Genomic DNA, 14,292 nt, shown 5'->3' with positions numbered 1-14,292 from the left:
CTTGGGACACGAGGGCCCCAGTCGTCTAGGGCGCCACCACTCGCTGTGCAGAGTGGCGTCCCTTGAGCACGCTCTAAAAACCTGTGGTTGTGGGTTGAAATTCAGGTTCGCCTCTATATTGTTTCGGGGTCAGCACCATACCCTTGCTCGTGGATTTCACCAAAGTGGTAAACGTCTGAGATCTACATAACTTCGGGCGTTCCTCCCACATTAAGCCAACACGCCGTGATGTAACTAGAATACTGTTCAAAGCGTCGTAAAAGCCAACTCACTCACTCACTCCATCATGTAACCAGTTTACAAGCTGACAATATACAAACCAGGGACAAAGACGATAGAAAAATGGGTTTATTATTGAAACACATGTATATAATCTACTTGGTGGGTTTTGCAGCTGTGGGCGTGTATGTCCCACACGGTGGCTTCACGGCGTTGGCCCAGTTGCAGGTCTGCATGTCCTCGTCAAACACGGTCCCTGGGACACAGGTTAGGATACATGATTATATAACAGTGACAATGTCACTTCATGGGGACCAAAATGTATGTCAATGAATTAGGTAGACCGTCCACCTCCCAACGACAACAATACTATACTATAACATATTTTAGCTTATCAAAATAGGGTTGACATTAGTATAAAGTCGAGCGACCAGTCCTTGTTTAAGCCCCTTAAAGTCGATCGCCAGACAGGGTAACGCTGCCGGGGATCGAACACCGGATCTACTGGAGGACGCTCTACCACTAGACCACAGAGGCGGTCTGGATTGCGAGAAGAATAAGATGATTTGTGACAGTACTGTGGGTGAGAAGTTACCTCCGGGGCAGGGGTTGTGGCCGAAGAAGGCCCCCGCCGCACACGTGAAGTAGGAGTCGCAGTTGTTGCTGGTGTCGGCGTAGTGGCCGTCCTTCTTTCCGCTGCAGTCGATCTGCACTCCACAGGGTGGCGCCACATTCTCAGGTCTGCGGAATACACACACATCTTTATCATAGAGAAGCATCACACTGGGGAATACACACACATCTTTATCATAGAGAAGCATTACACTGGGGAATACACACACATCTTTATCATAGAGAAGCATCACCCTGGGGAATACACACACAACTTTATCATAGAGAAGCATCACACTGGGGAATACACACACATCTTTATCATAGAGAAGCATCACACTGGGGAATACACACACATCTTTATCATAGAGAAGCATCACACTGGGGAATACACACACATCTTTATCATAGAGAAGCATTACACTGGGGAATACACACACATCTTTATCATAGAGAAGCATCACCCTGGGGAATACACACACAACTTTATCATAGAGAAGCATCACACTGGGGAATACACACACATCTTTATCATAGAGAAGCATCACACTGGGGAATACACACACATCTTTATCATAGAGAAGCATCACACTGGGGATATTGGACTGGCGGTCAAATGAAGAACACGTCAAGACTATATTACCGCGCAAACAAAGTAATCAGAGAAAAATCGCCCTTGGCTCTGTGTGTGTGTGTGTGTGTGTGTGTAATAGGATTGTGTGTTAGATATGTATGTTAGGTGTGTGTGTGTGTGTGTGTGTGTGTGTGTGTGTGTGTGTGTGTGTGTGTGTGTGTGTGTGTGTGTGTGTGTGTGTGTGTGTGTGTGTGTGTGTGTGTGTGATAGGATTGTGTGTTAGATATGTATGTGTGTATTAGTTGTGTGTTTGTGTATGTAAGTGTGTGTGTGTGTGAGGTGTGTGTTTGTGTATGTAAGTGTGTCTGTGTGCGGTATGTATGTTCGTAGTGTGTGTGTGTGTATTAGGTGTGTGTTTGTGTATGTAAGTGTGTCTGTGTGCGGTGTGTGTGTGTGTGTGTGTGTATTAGGTGTGTGTTTGTGTATGTAAGTGTGTCTGTGTGCGGTATGTATGTTCGTAGTGTGTGTGTGTGTGTGTATAAGGTGTGTGTTTGTGTATGTAAGTGTGTCTGTGTGAGGTGTGTGTTTGTGTATGTAAGTGTGTCTGTGTGCGGTATGTGTGTTAGGTGTGTATGTGTGTGTGTGTGTGTGTGTGTGTGTGTGTGTATTAGGTGTGTGTTTGTGTATGTAAGTGTGTCTGTGTGAGGTGTGTGTTTGTGTATGTAAGTGTGTCTGTGTGAGGTGTGTGTTTGTGTATGTAAGTGTGTCTGTGTGCGGTATGTGTGTTAGGTGTGTGTGTGAGTGTGTATTTTTGTGTTTAGTGTGTGAGGGGGTGAGGTGTGTGTGTTAGGCTACACTCATATCAAACACACACACACACACCTATCACACACATGTGTGAGTTGTGTTAGGCGTGTGTGTGTGTGCGTGTTAGGTGTGTGTGAGGGGTGTAGCCTAACACACACATACCTCGCACACACTGACACACATACCTAACACACACACCTCACAAACACACATACACAAACCTTACACACGCCTAACACATCTATGTGTTTGTGTATGTAAGTGTGTGTGTGAGGGTTGTGTGTTAGGTATGTGTGTGAGTGTGTGTACGGTTTGTGTGTTAGATTTGTGAGGGTTTGTTTGTGTTGGGTGTGTGTGTTAGGTGTTTGTGAGTGTGTGTGTGTGTGAGAGAGAGAGAGAGAGAGAAAGAGAGAGAGAGGTGTTAGGTGTTTGTGTGTGTGTGTGTGAGAGAGAGAGAGAGAGAGAGAGAGAGAGAGAGAGAAAGAGAGAGAGATGTGTTAGGTGTCTGTGTGTGTGTTTGTGTGTGAGAGAGAGAGAGAGAGAGCGAGAGAGAGAGAGAGAGAGAGAGAGAGAGAGAGAGAGAGAGACACAGAGAGAGAGAGAGAAAGAGAGAGAGAGGTGTTAGGTGTTTGTGTGTGTGTATGTAAGTGTGTCTTTGTGTGTGTGAGCGGTTTGGGTGTGAAAAGTGGGTGTGTTAGGTATGTGTGTGTGTGTTTGCTATTGCGTGTGTAAATAGGTCTTCCTCAACCCATGATTGCCGTAAAAACCGACTATGCTTGTCGTAAGAGGCGAAAAACGGGATCTGGGGGTCCTGCTCGCTGACTGGATTATCCAGTCCAGGCTCGATTACTTACAGGCCGTCGTCATATAGCTGGATTATTGCTGTGTGCGGCGTTAAGGATCAAACAAGCTAACAATAAGAGCAATGTCTTACTTTCTGTTGTGGTGTATTTATAAGTGTTTCTAAACTATAAGTCGTATGTTGTGCATGTATAAAATGGCTTACTTGTCACACTTGCCGACCTTGCCGTTGTACACCTGGTTGTCAGTGCAACTGACTATCTGGAACACTTCTGCGGTGCACGTGGAGTATGAACGACAGCCGATGTCGTAGTTGCCATCGACTTTGCCAGTACAGTTCAGACACAGAGCTACAAGGAGATACATATACGCCATGTAGGTACATAGAGATACACGTACGGCGTAGAGATACAGGGAGATAGTGTACGGCATAGAGATACAGGGAGATACATGTACGTCACAGATATACAGGCAGATATGTGTACGACATAGGGGTTACAGGGAGATACGTGTACGTCATAGAGATACAAGGAGATACATGTACGTCATAGAGATACAGGGAGATACGTGTACGTCATAGCGATACAAGGAGATACATGTACGTCATAGAGATACAGGGAGATACGTGAACGTCATAGAGATACAAGGAGATACGTGTACGTCATAGAGATACAGGGAGATACGTGTACGTCATAGAGATAAAAGGAGAAACGTGTGCGGCATAGAGATACAGGGAGATACGTGTACGTCACAGAGATACAGGGAGATACGTGTACGTCACAGAGATACAGGGAGATACGTGTACGTCATAGAGATACAGGGAGATACATGTACGTCATAGTGTTCCAGAGAGATACGTGTGCGTCATAGAGATACAGGGAGAAACGTGTACGTCACAGATATACAGGGAGATACATGTACGTCATAGAGATAAAGGGAGATACGTGTCCGTCATAGAGATACAGGGAGATACGTGTACGTAATAGAGATACAGGAAGATACGTGTACGTCATAGAGATACAGGGAGATACGTGTACGTCAGAGAGATACAGGCAGATATGTGTACGACATAGGGGCTACAGGGGGATACGTGTACGTTATAGAGATACAAGGAGATACATGTACGTCATAGAGATTCAGGGGGATACGTGTCCGTCATAGAGATACAGGAAGATACATGTACGTCATAGAGATACAGGGAGATACGTGTACGTCATAGAGATACAGGGAGATACGTGTACGTCATAGAGATACAAGGAGATACATGTACGTCATAGAGATTCAGGGGGATACGTGTCCGTCATAGAGATACAGGGAGATACGTGTACATCATGGAGATAAAAGGAGATACGTGTGCGGCATAGAGATACAGGGAGATACGTGTACGTCACAGAGATACAGGGAGATACATGTACGTCATAGAGATACAGGGAGATACGTGTACGCAATAGAGATACAAGGAGATACGTGTACGTCATAGAGATACAGGGAGATACGTGTACGTCATAGAGATACAAGGAGATACGTGTACGTCATAGATATACAGGGAGATACGTGTACGTCATAGAGATACAAGGAGATACGTGTACGTCATAGAGATACAGGGAGATACGTGTACGTCACAGAGATACAAGGAGATACGTGTACGTCAAAGATATACAGGGAGATACGTGTACGTCACAGAGATACAGGGAGATACGTGTACGTCATAGAGCTACAAGGAGATACGTGTACGTCATAGAGATACAGGGAGATACGTGTACGTCATAGAAGGAGCAACAAAGGCAACAATATGTCTCCCAACACGTTGATGAGTTCCTGCATATACATAGCTATATTCTATCGTCAACGTCTTGTGTATAGCACAACTTCTCTCGCTCCATTGACACTTAGGAATTTCATGGAATACGCGAGACACTAGTCTTTCTCAAAATGTCCACATACTTGTACACACTATATATTATGTGTACAATAACAATACCGTGGCGTTGTGTCTGGACTCTACATCTGATCACATCGAATGCGCAATCACTAGTGCAACTGAGCTAAGCACACGTCTGAAAATTAAAGACATTATCTCGACGAAAAGAAACAAATGTCTGGCAAATTACAAAGAGTAATTTATCGCCCGTGGGACAAGTACCGTCACACGGGAGGGGGCGCAATGAGAAATGGGCATGGTAGGCATAAAACATCCGACACTGAGACAAGACCGTCTCGTTACATCACTGCACTGCGCAATAGATTCCAATCTGCTCTCCCAATAGAGAACACCGTACAATAACAGGAAGGCGAATTTCAACAGCTTCCTTAAAATACAGCTCTATACTTCCCGTCGGAAAGCATGGTGTCCTGCGAAGGGTGTGATCATAACAGCTTAATATAGGCGGTGAAGATTGGGGTGGTCCATGCAAGACCAGGGGCGGGCTGTGTGCCAGTGGCGTTACACCTAATTTACAGGCGAACCAAGGTTTTGCCTCCTTTTCACAGATGGCAGAAAACGGTATTGGCGACGTAAAGGCGAGCGGTGTGCCGGGGCAACGGTTACTGGCGATAATCGGTATGGGGGCGGTAGTGTCATGGTGTAGGGCGGTATCTACATGGCAGGTGAACTGATGAGGTTATTTTGAAAGAGACATTTGACTCGCAAGCGATATGATGAAGTTTTGCGTTTTGTCGTTGTTTCATTCGCTGGAATTATCGGCAGATATTTAGAACTGCAAGATGACAATGCCAGGCCACATTGTGTCCAGGTCGTCACCGGTTACCTCCGACGAGAAGGCGTTCGGACATTGGGATGATGTTCTGGTGTGGAGAGTGTACGCCATAGACCCACAACCCACCAACGTGGCCCAGCGTGAGGCAGCTCTTCGGGCGTATTGGCGGGCAATGACATGGGCAACCATACACAAGTAAATTAACAGTATACCATCAAGGTGTCGTGCATGTATCGACCATGGTGGATACACCAGATATTGATCTGCACGCCCGAAATTAATTTTACTGACATTTATCGTCATTACACCTTCAAAATCATTTCATCTGTCCCCTTATTTTGTGTCGGTAGTACATAATCCCCTTACACGTTGTTAACGAATGTATAACATGGTACTGGACACGTCGAAGCGTGTTCGCCGACCTTGGATATTCTGGAGCCCGTGGGGGCATCGACATTTTTTAAAAAGAGGTGTAACGAAATTATTAAGACTTTCACTGGACGTGCAGGATGTTCTGGAACTGGTGTGACGTTTTGTCCCACATTTGTGAGCACAGACAGGTCTTGAGCGGAGTGAACACGATACCCCTACGCTATATGAAACACCATCGTTAGACTACACCAGGTCATAATATACCAACGTCTGTGACTTAAACTAAAATGCAAGGGTTTGAATTATTTGTTCTTATTAATGTTGTTTATGTAGATTACATCCCACAAATCACTGCAGTCCTCGGGTCTCAAAGAAGCGATGTGGCTTACCTGCAGGAAGCACCAGTAAAATCGCCACTAACTGAAGCATGTTGAAATCAGAATGTCTCGTGAAGATCCGAATGTTGTGTCAGACAGATGAATAGATTCCCTCTCACTCTCCGTCTTTATATATATACTCCTTGTACCGTTATCTTTGTGGGGGAGAAAGCCTACTTACCGGGGCACCACCCTTGTTGCTTAGAGCACGGGGCAGCCGAGGGGATCGGGGCATGATTGATTAGGGGTCGTGAGTTGTACATCCGGGGATGTAGGCTTCAAACAGTTAACTCAGTGGCGAGCTGTATCTTCATCCCTCGGCGTGGGGTGTCTGCAAACATTTTTTATTTGATTAGAGATGTGTTAACAGGGGAAATAAATTAATTCTTCCTACGCTTGTGTAGGTTTCAGTTTCCACCCTCGTCATGTGGGGCATGGGGTGCAAGTAGTGTTAATGAGTCTACTCATCTTGTGTAGGTATATTAACTGTAAAAAGAGAATTGATAAAATGTACAAAGGGGTACAATTGAGGTAATACTAAGCGCTCGCTCGTCAGGCCGAATACCGGCGATTTCCCATGATTCAACGTTATACATATTTGAGTCGCAGCATTGAGATAGCCGATCGTTACTTCCAACTCTCCTATAGCCCACGACAGTCGTCACGAAGACGATCGTTACATGATACTATAACATAGCTTGCAGTATTCGTTGCTAAGACGATCGTTACCTGATACTATAACATAGCTTGCAGTAGTCGTTGCTAAGACGATCGTTACTTCCTACTGTCCTATAGCTTACGGCAATCGTTGCTAAGACGATCGTTACCTGATACTATAACATAGCTTGCAGTAGTCGTTGCTAAGACGATCGTTACTTCCAACTCTCCAATAGCCGACGACAATCGTCACGAAGACGATCATTACCTGATACTATAACATAGCTTGCAGTATTCGTTGCTAAGACGATCGTTACCTGATACTATAACATAGCTTGCAGTAGTCGTTGCTAAGACGATCGTTACCTGATACTATAACATAGCTTGCAGTATTCGTTGCTAAGACGATCGTTACCTGATACTATAACATTGCTTGCAGTAGTCGTTGCTAAGACGATCGTTACCTGATACTATGACATAGCTTGCAGAAGTCGTCGCTAAGACGATCGTTACCTGATACTATAGCATAGCTTGCAGTAGTCGTTGCTAAGACGACCGTTACCTGATACTATAACATAGCTTGCAGTAGTCGTCGCTAAGACGATCGTTACTTCCTACTTTTATATAGCTTGCAGCAGTCGTTGCTAAGACGACCGTTACCTGATACTATAACATAGCTTGCAGTAGTCGTTGCTTAGACGATCGTTACCTGATACTATAACATAGCTTGCAGTAGTCGTTGCTAAGACGATCGTTACTTCCAACTCTCCAATAGCCGACGACAATCGTCACGAAGACGATCATTACCTGATACTATAACATAGCTTGCAGTATTCGTTGCTAAGACGATCGTTACCTGATACTATAACATAGCTTGCAGTAGTCGTTGCTAAGACGATCGTTACCTGATACTATAACATAGCTTGCAGTAGTCGTCGCTAAGACGATCGTTACTTCCTACTTTTATATAGCTTGCAGCAGTCGTTGCTAAGACGACCGTTACCTGATACTATAACATAGCTTGCAGTAGTCGTTGCTTAGACGATCGTTACCTGATACTATAACATAGCTTGCAGTAGTCGTCGCTAAGACGATCGTTACTTCCTACTTTTATATAGCTTACGGCAGTCGTTGCTTAGACGATCGTTACCTGATACTATAACATAGCTTGCAGTAGTCGTTGCTAAGACGATCGTTACTTCCTACTTTTATATAGCTTACGGCAGTCGTTGCTAAGACGATCGTTACCTGATATTATAACATAGCTTGCAGTAGTCGTCGCTAAGACGATCGTTACTTCCTACTTTTATATAGCTTACGGCAGTCGTCGCTAAGACGATCGTTACCTGATACTATAACATAGCTTGCAGTAGTCGTTGCTAAGACGATCGTTACTTCCTACTTTTATATAGCTTGCAGCAGTCGTTGCTAAGACGACCGTTACCTGATACTATAACATAGCTTGCAGTAGTCGTTGCTTAGACGATCGTTACCTGATACTATAACATAGCTTGCAGTAGTCGTTGCTAAGACGACCGTTACCTGATACTATAACATAGCTTGCAGTAGTCGTTGTTAAGAAGATTGTTACCTGATACTATAACATAGCTTGCAGTAGTCGTCGCTAAGACGATCGTTACTTCCTACTTTTATATAGCTTACGGCAGTCGTTGCTAAGACGATCGTTACCTGATACTATAACATAGCTTGCGGCAGACGTAGCTGTGACGATCGTTACCTGATACTATAACATAGCTTGCAGTAGTCGTTGCTAAGACGACCGTTACCTGATACTATAACATAGCTTGCAGTAGTCGTTGCTAAGACGATCGTTACCTGATACTATAACATAGCTTGCAGTAGTCGTCGCTAAGACGATCGTTACTTCCTACTTTTATATAGCTTGCAGCAGTCGTTGCTAAGACGATCGTTACCTGATACTATAACAAAGCTTGCAGTAGTCGTCGCTAAGACGATCGTTACTTCCTTCTTTTATATAGCTTACGGCAGTCGTTGCTTAGACGATCGTTACCTGATACTATAACATAGCTTGCAGTAGTCGTCGCTAAAGACGATGGTTACTTCCTACTTTTATATAGCTTACGGCAGTCGTTGCTAAGACGATCGTTACCTGATACTATTACATAGCTTGCGGCAGACGTAGCTGAGACGATCGTTACCTAATACTATAACAGAGCTTGAAGTAGTCGTTGCTAAGACGATCGTTACCTAATACTATGGCATAGCTTGCGGCAGACGTAGCTGAGTCGATCGTTACCTGATACTATAACATAGCCTGCAGTAGTCGTTGCTAAGACGACCGTTACCTGATACTATAACATAGCTTGCAGTAGTCGTTGCTAAGACGATCGTTACTTCCTACTTTTATATAGCTTGCGGCGGACGTAGCTAAGTCGATCGTTACCTGATACTATAACATAGCTTGCAGCAGTCGTTGCTACGACGATCGTTACTTCCTACTTTTATATAGCTTGCGGCAGACGTAGCTGAGTCGATCGTTACCTGATACTATAACATAGCTTGCAGTAGTCGTTGCTAAGACGACCGTTACCTCATACTATAACATAGCTTGCAGTAGTCGTTGCTAAGATGATCGTTACTTCAGAATCTTAAATACCCTGCGGGAGTCGTCCCAAAGACGATGGCTACTTCATACTGTAACATACGAGGGGTGTTCATTAAAGATTTCCCCTGACCCACTTCCGATGGACCTAGTGGAATGAAACATAGGTATTAGTCTTTCTCCACATAAGAACCACCAAGAGTTACACACTTCTCCCATCGTTTTATGCAACTATGGAGACCTCGCTTGTAAAAGCCCTCATTTTGCGTCTCAAACCAGGACTTGACTTCAGAAATCAGTGTTTCATCATCTGTGAAACGTTTTCCCTTCAAAAATGACTTCATGGTTGAAAAGAGGTGGAAGTCAGATGGTGCAAGGTCAGGAGAGTAAGGAGGATGTGGAAGGATTCCATAGCCACAGGACCGCGCTTCTGTCTGGGCAACATGAGAGTTGTGTACTGGAGCATTTTCTTGCAGGAGACGGACACCCTTGGTTAGTATGCCACGCCTCTTAAGCTTGATAGTGTCCCGCAATTTCCACAGCAGTGAAGCATAATAAGCTCCTGTAATTGTGGTACCCTTTGCCAAGAAATCCATCATCACTACTTCGTGCTGGTCCCAAAACACCGTGAGCATGACCTTGCCTGCAGAGGGTTGGACACGTGCCTTCTTTGGGGGTGGTGACTCCACATGCTTCCATTGCATTGACTGAACTTTAGTCTCAGGATCATAGTGATGGACCCATGTTTCATCCTGTGTGATAAGTCTGTCAAAAAAGTTTGCCTGTTTTTTTTGGCACATGTCCAAAAGATCCTTTGAGCAATTGACTCGTTCCTGCTTTTGGAAAGGTGTGAGCAACTTGGGAATCCATCGTGCAGACACCTTATGCATGTTCAAATTGTCATGGATGATTTTTTTCCACAGACCCTACACTGATCTTGACATCTTGTGCTAACTGGCGAACAGTTATGCGTCGGTCTGCCAAAATGGCGGTCTCCACTTGATGGAAAGTGTCCTCATCAATGCCTGAATGGGGGCGACCAAGAATGGCAGCTGTTTCCACAGATGTCCGACCATACTTGAACTGGCGATGCCAGTGTTTAACAACGTCATATGATGGGGCATCTTCCCCATAAGTTGCTTTCATTTCATCGAAAGTTTCTTTTGGTGTGCGACCTTTCATTTATAAAAACCTAACCACTGCTCGGTATTCTACTGGCTCCATTGTCACACCCCACTCGATCATAACACCTGTAAAAGTGGTAAGATTAATAGTTCGGTGCTGCAAATTCAGACATAACCCAAAGATACATGTATCATTACACATGTGAAATTTCAACCAAATATGATAACCCTAAGTGGATTAGGGGAAATCTTTAATGAACACCCCTCGTAGCTTGGAGCAGTCGTAGATAAGACGATAGTTACTTCACACTGTAAAATAGCTTCAGTAGTCGTCGCTAAGACGATCGTTACTTCATACTCTTGTATAGTGTGACGGCCATAAAAGTTCCGAGTCCCGTGATGGGATTCGAACCATGGACCTTCTGATCAGAGGTCGGACGCCTTGTCCACATGACCAAAGAGGTTAACCCCGTCAGCAAGCTGACAAGGTAAGGATGTCATCTGTGGGAAGACTTCACGCCCTGCTACAATAGCTTACGGCAGTCGTTGCTAAGACGATCGTTACCTAAAACTATAACACAGCTTGCAGAAGTCGTCGCTAAGACGATCGTTACTTCATACTCTGATATAGCTAACGGATGTCGTCGCTAAGACGATCGTTACTTCATACTCTGATATAGCTAACGGATGTCGTCGCAAAGACGATCGTTACTTCATACTCTTATATAGCTAACGGATGTCGTCGCTAAGACGATCGTTACTTCATACTCTTATATAGCATGTCTATCGTCAACGGTTTGAACCTCCACAACTGGGGCTACCCTGTTCTTGTGATACTCCTGGGTGCCGTTGTACAGAGCGATCTTAGCGCTAAGTTGATCGTAACTCCCATACCTTAATTATAGACTTACGACAGTCGTAGCGCTAAAGTTGTTTTGTACAACGACACCCAGCACTTGATGGTAGTGTGGATCAAGCGATATATTTGACGTAATGATGGCATCGGCCATGTTTGATATTTCCCAGCGACTCGGTTGTCTCATTTACTCAAAGGTAAGCGCTGGATGAAATGTGGGTCATTCTTCACATGTCGCCTTTATCTTCCGAGTTTACACAAATGCCCTGCATAAGGAGAACCAACCGACTTCCCCTTTCCAGGTCACATTGATTAAAGTGTTTGGTTAACATACTGTCGAAAGCCACGTGACATCCAATACCACGTGACACGGGGAAGCTCGCGACCAGGTCTACAGTACTCCGTGAAGAGATAGATAATGAAAGTAGGTAAACGTGACCTAATTTGGTGTAATTGTACACGTAGTATTATCGAATTCTCGTATTTTCAGAAGACATTACAAGTTGAAGTTATAGAGATGGCGTGAAATAGACCGGTAGATATTACAGATCCCCCGAGGCAAGTATGGTGGCCGAGAGGGGACATCGCTTTCTCGCTCTATCGCTTTCTCTTGGTATAGCAATATTCCCTCTTGGCCACTATAGGGGTCGCATGTGTTATGTGTTTCTATACGATAAAAAGTATATACATAAAACAACATTAATGAATATTTAAACCCGACCTCAGTGGGCGGAGGCTGGAGTGGGTTTTAATCATATAAGAGAGCTGAGATTTTTCCAGTCACATTTTAAATTATACATAACTCGTTTCTTATACTTACTTTCGATCAAACTGTCTTCGGAGATTAAAATCAGATCTTAGATCTCGCTACAGCTAAACAAAGATCTGAGGACATCCCATTACGGGTCACGTCAGAACGACCTTTCATTCGACCAATCAGAGCCTCGCTTACCAGATCATGAAAGTGGCAGTCGGAAAGTGTGTTCTATTCATTCAACCTCGAACAATTTGACACGGAGTATCCCGAACGACAGTTCTTGGCTTTGACTGAATCCATACAATCTAGATAGACACAATTTTATGGATAACAACTTCTTTAATACTGTGAAAAGATCGCTTTTCACAGTATTAAAGAAGTTGTTATCCATAAAATTGTGTCTATCTTGTCATCCGTCAACTTCTAAGTAATGCCTATCAAACAATCCATAGAATCTAGATCATCTATGAGCCATTTCACAATGTTCTTTTGTTCAGGTTTCAAATTTTTAATCCAAATTTTCTCCAAATATGTTTCGAAACCAATGCCTTAAACCACGAGAAAGCTGCCTTTTGATTGGCTGATGACGACGTCTTGTCAGTTACCTCATTGGTCGGTCAAAGTTCGCGAAAGGTTGTTCTGACGGGACCCGTAAAGGGATGTCCTCTCTTTGTTTAGCGGTAGCGAGATCTAAGATATGATTTTAATGAGATTGTATGACTTTTGGAGAATTGACAAATTTGTGAAATGTGCAGTGATCGAGGATGCCAGAACAGTCAGAACACTGTGTAACCCGGACACTAGCTACAGACAGTCAGAACACTGGGTAACTCGGACACTAGCTACAGACAGTCAGAACACTGTGTAACCCGGACACTAGCTACAGACAGTCAGAACACTGGGTAACTCGGACACTAGCTACAGACAGTCAGAACACTGTGTAACCCGGACACTAGACAGTCAGAACACTGGGTAACTCGGACACTAGCTACAGACAGTCAGAACATTGTGTAACCCGGACACTAGACAGTCAGAACACTGGGTAACTCGGACACTAGCTACAGACAGTCAGAACACTGGGTAACCCGGACACTAAACAGTCCGAACACTGTGTAACCCGGACACTAGACAGTCAGAACACTGGGTAAACCGGACACTGGACAGTCAGAACACTGTGTAACCCGGACACTAAACAGTCCGAACACTGTGTAACCCGGACAATAGACAGTCAGAACACTGGGTAACTCGGACACTAAACAGTCCGAACACTGTGTAACCCGGACACTAGACAGTCAGAACACTGGGTAACTCGGACACTGGCTACAGACAGTCAGAACACTGGGTAACCCGGACACTAAACAGTCCGAACACTGAGACTGAGACTACGCATCAATATCTGGCCAGAGCGCTGGGTGGCCATAACAGATGTGACGACAAGCTCAGATGCACCAACACGTCTGGCGAAATCTTCATTAACAACTAACGAAAAGTGTTATGAATGTGTTCAGGGGCAGTCCGGACAACCACATAGTCATAGCATTTTCTCTTTACACAGAAGACCGGGTTCGATTCCACACAGAGTGCAATGCGCGAAGACCATTCTCAGTGGCTCGTGCCGTGAGGTGGGCGGGAAAATGTGAAAGGTCGCTCGTTCACCACTTTTTGTCGTAACGACTACGTGTATGAAGGGACTGACACATTCAGACATGCACACGTGGTACACGTGCAGATAACACCTGCAGATGTGCCACTCCGCCCACTTACTTCACGTGCCGCCTACAATAAGACGTATCTGGTTGCCACGCGACCTTCATGAGACTGGAGTAAATCAAGGC

At 44.6% G+C, this 14,292-nt stretch overlaps 1 protein-coding gene across 1 annotated transcript; it reads right to left on the bottom strand.

Moving 5' to 3' along the window:
• Positions 1 to 334: 334 nt before the first annotated feature.
• LOC124115967 (chitin-binding domain protein cbd-1-like) lies at positions 335 to 6,647 on the bottom strand. Its single transcript, XM_046477152.1, has 4 exons — positions 6,492 to 6,647; positions 3,219 to 3,363; positions 815 to 960; positions 335 to 475 (listed from the first exon to the last, which is right to left on the bottom strand). The coding sequence occupies exons 1-4, from the start codon at positions 6,529 to 6,531 to the stop codon at positions 375 to 377; spliced, it is 432 nt and encodes a 143-aa protein (XP_046333108.1). The 5' UTR covers positions 6,532 to 6,647; the 3' UTR covers positions 335 to 374.
• Between the last annotated feature and the right edge of the window lie 7,645 nt (positions 6,648 to 14,292).

Source organism: Haliotis rufescens, unplaced genomic scaffold (genome assembly GCF_023055435.1).
Source record: "Haliotis rufescens isolate VD_foot unplaced genomic scaffold, xgHalRufe1.0.p SCAF_56, whole genome shotgun sequence".
Taxonomy (NCBI): Eukaryota; Metazoa; Mollusca; class Gastropoda; order Lepetellida; family Haliotidae; genus Haliotis; species Haliotis rufescens.
This window is presented reverse-complemented; position numbering and strand designations above follow the sequence as displayed.

Coding starts and splice junctions, on each gene's coding strand:
- LOC124115967 (XM_046477152.1), bottom strand. CDS start 6,531: ATGCTTCAGTTAGTGGCGATTTTACTGGTGCTTCCTGCAG. Junction 3,364..6,491: donor TTTACTGGTGCTTCCTGCAG/GTAAGCCACATC, acceptor ATCTCCTTGTAG/CTCTGTGTCTGAACTGTACT. Junction 476..814: donor CCACAACCCCTGCCCCGGAG/GTAACTTCTCAC, acceptor CCTGTGTCCCAG/GGACCGTGTTTGACGAGGAC.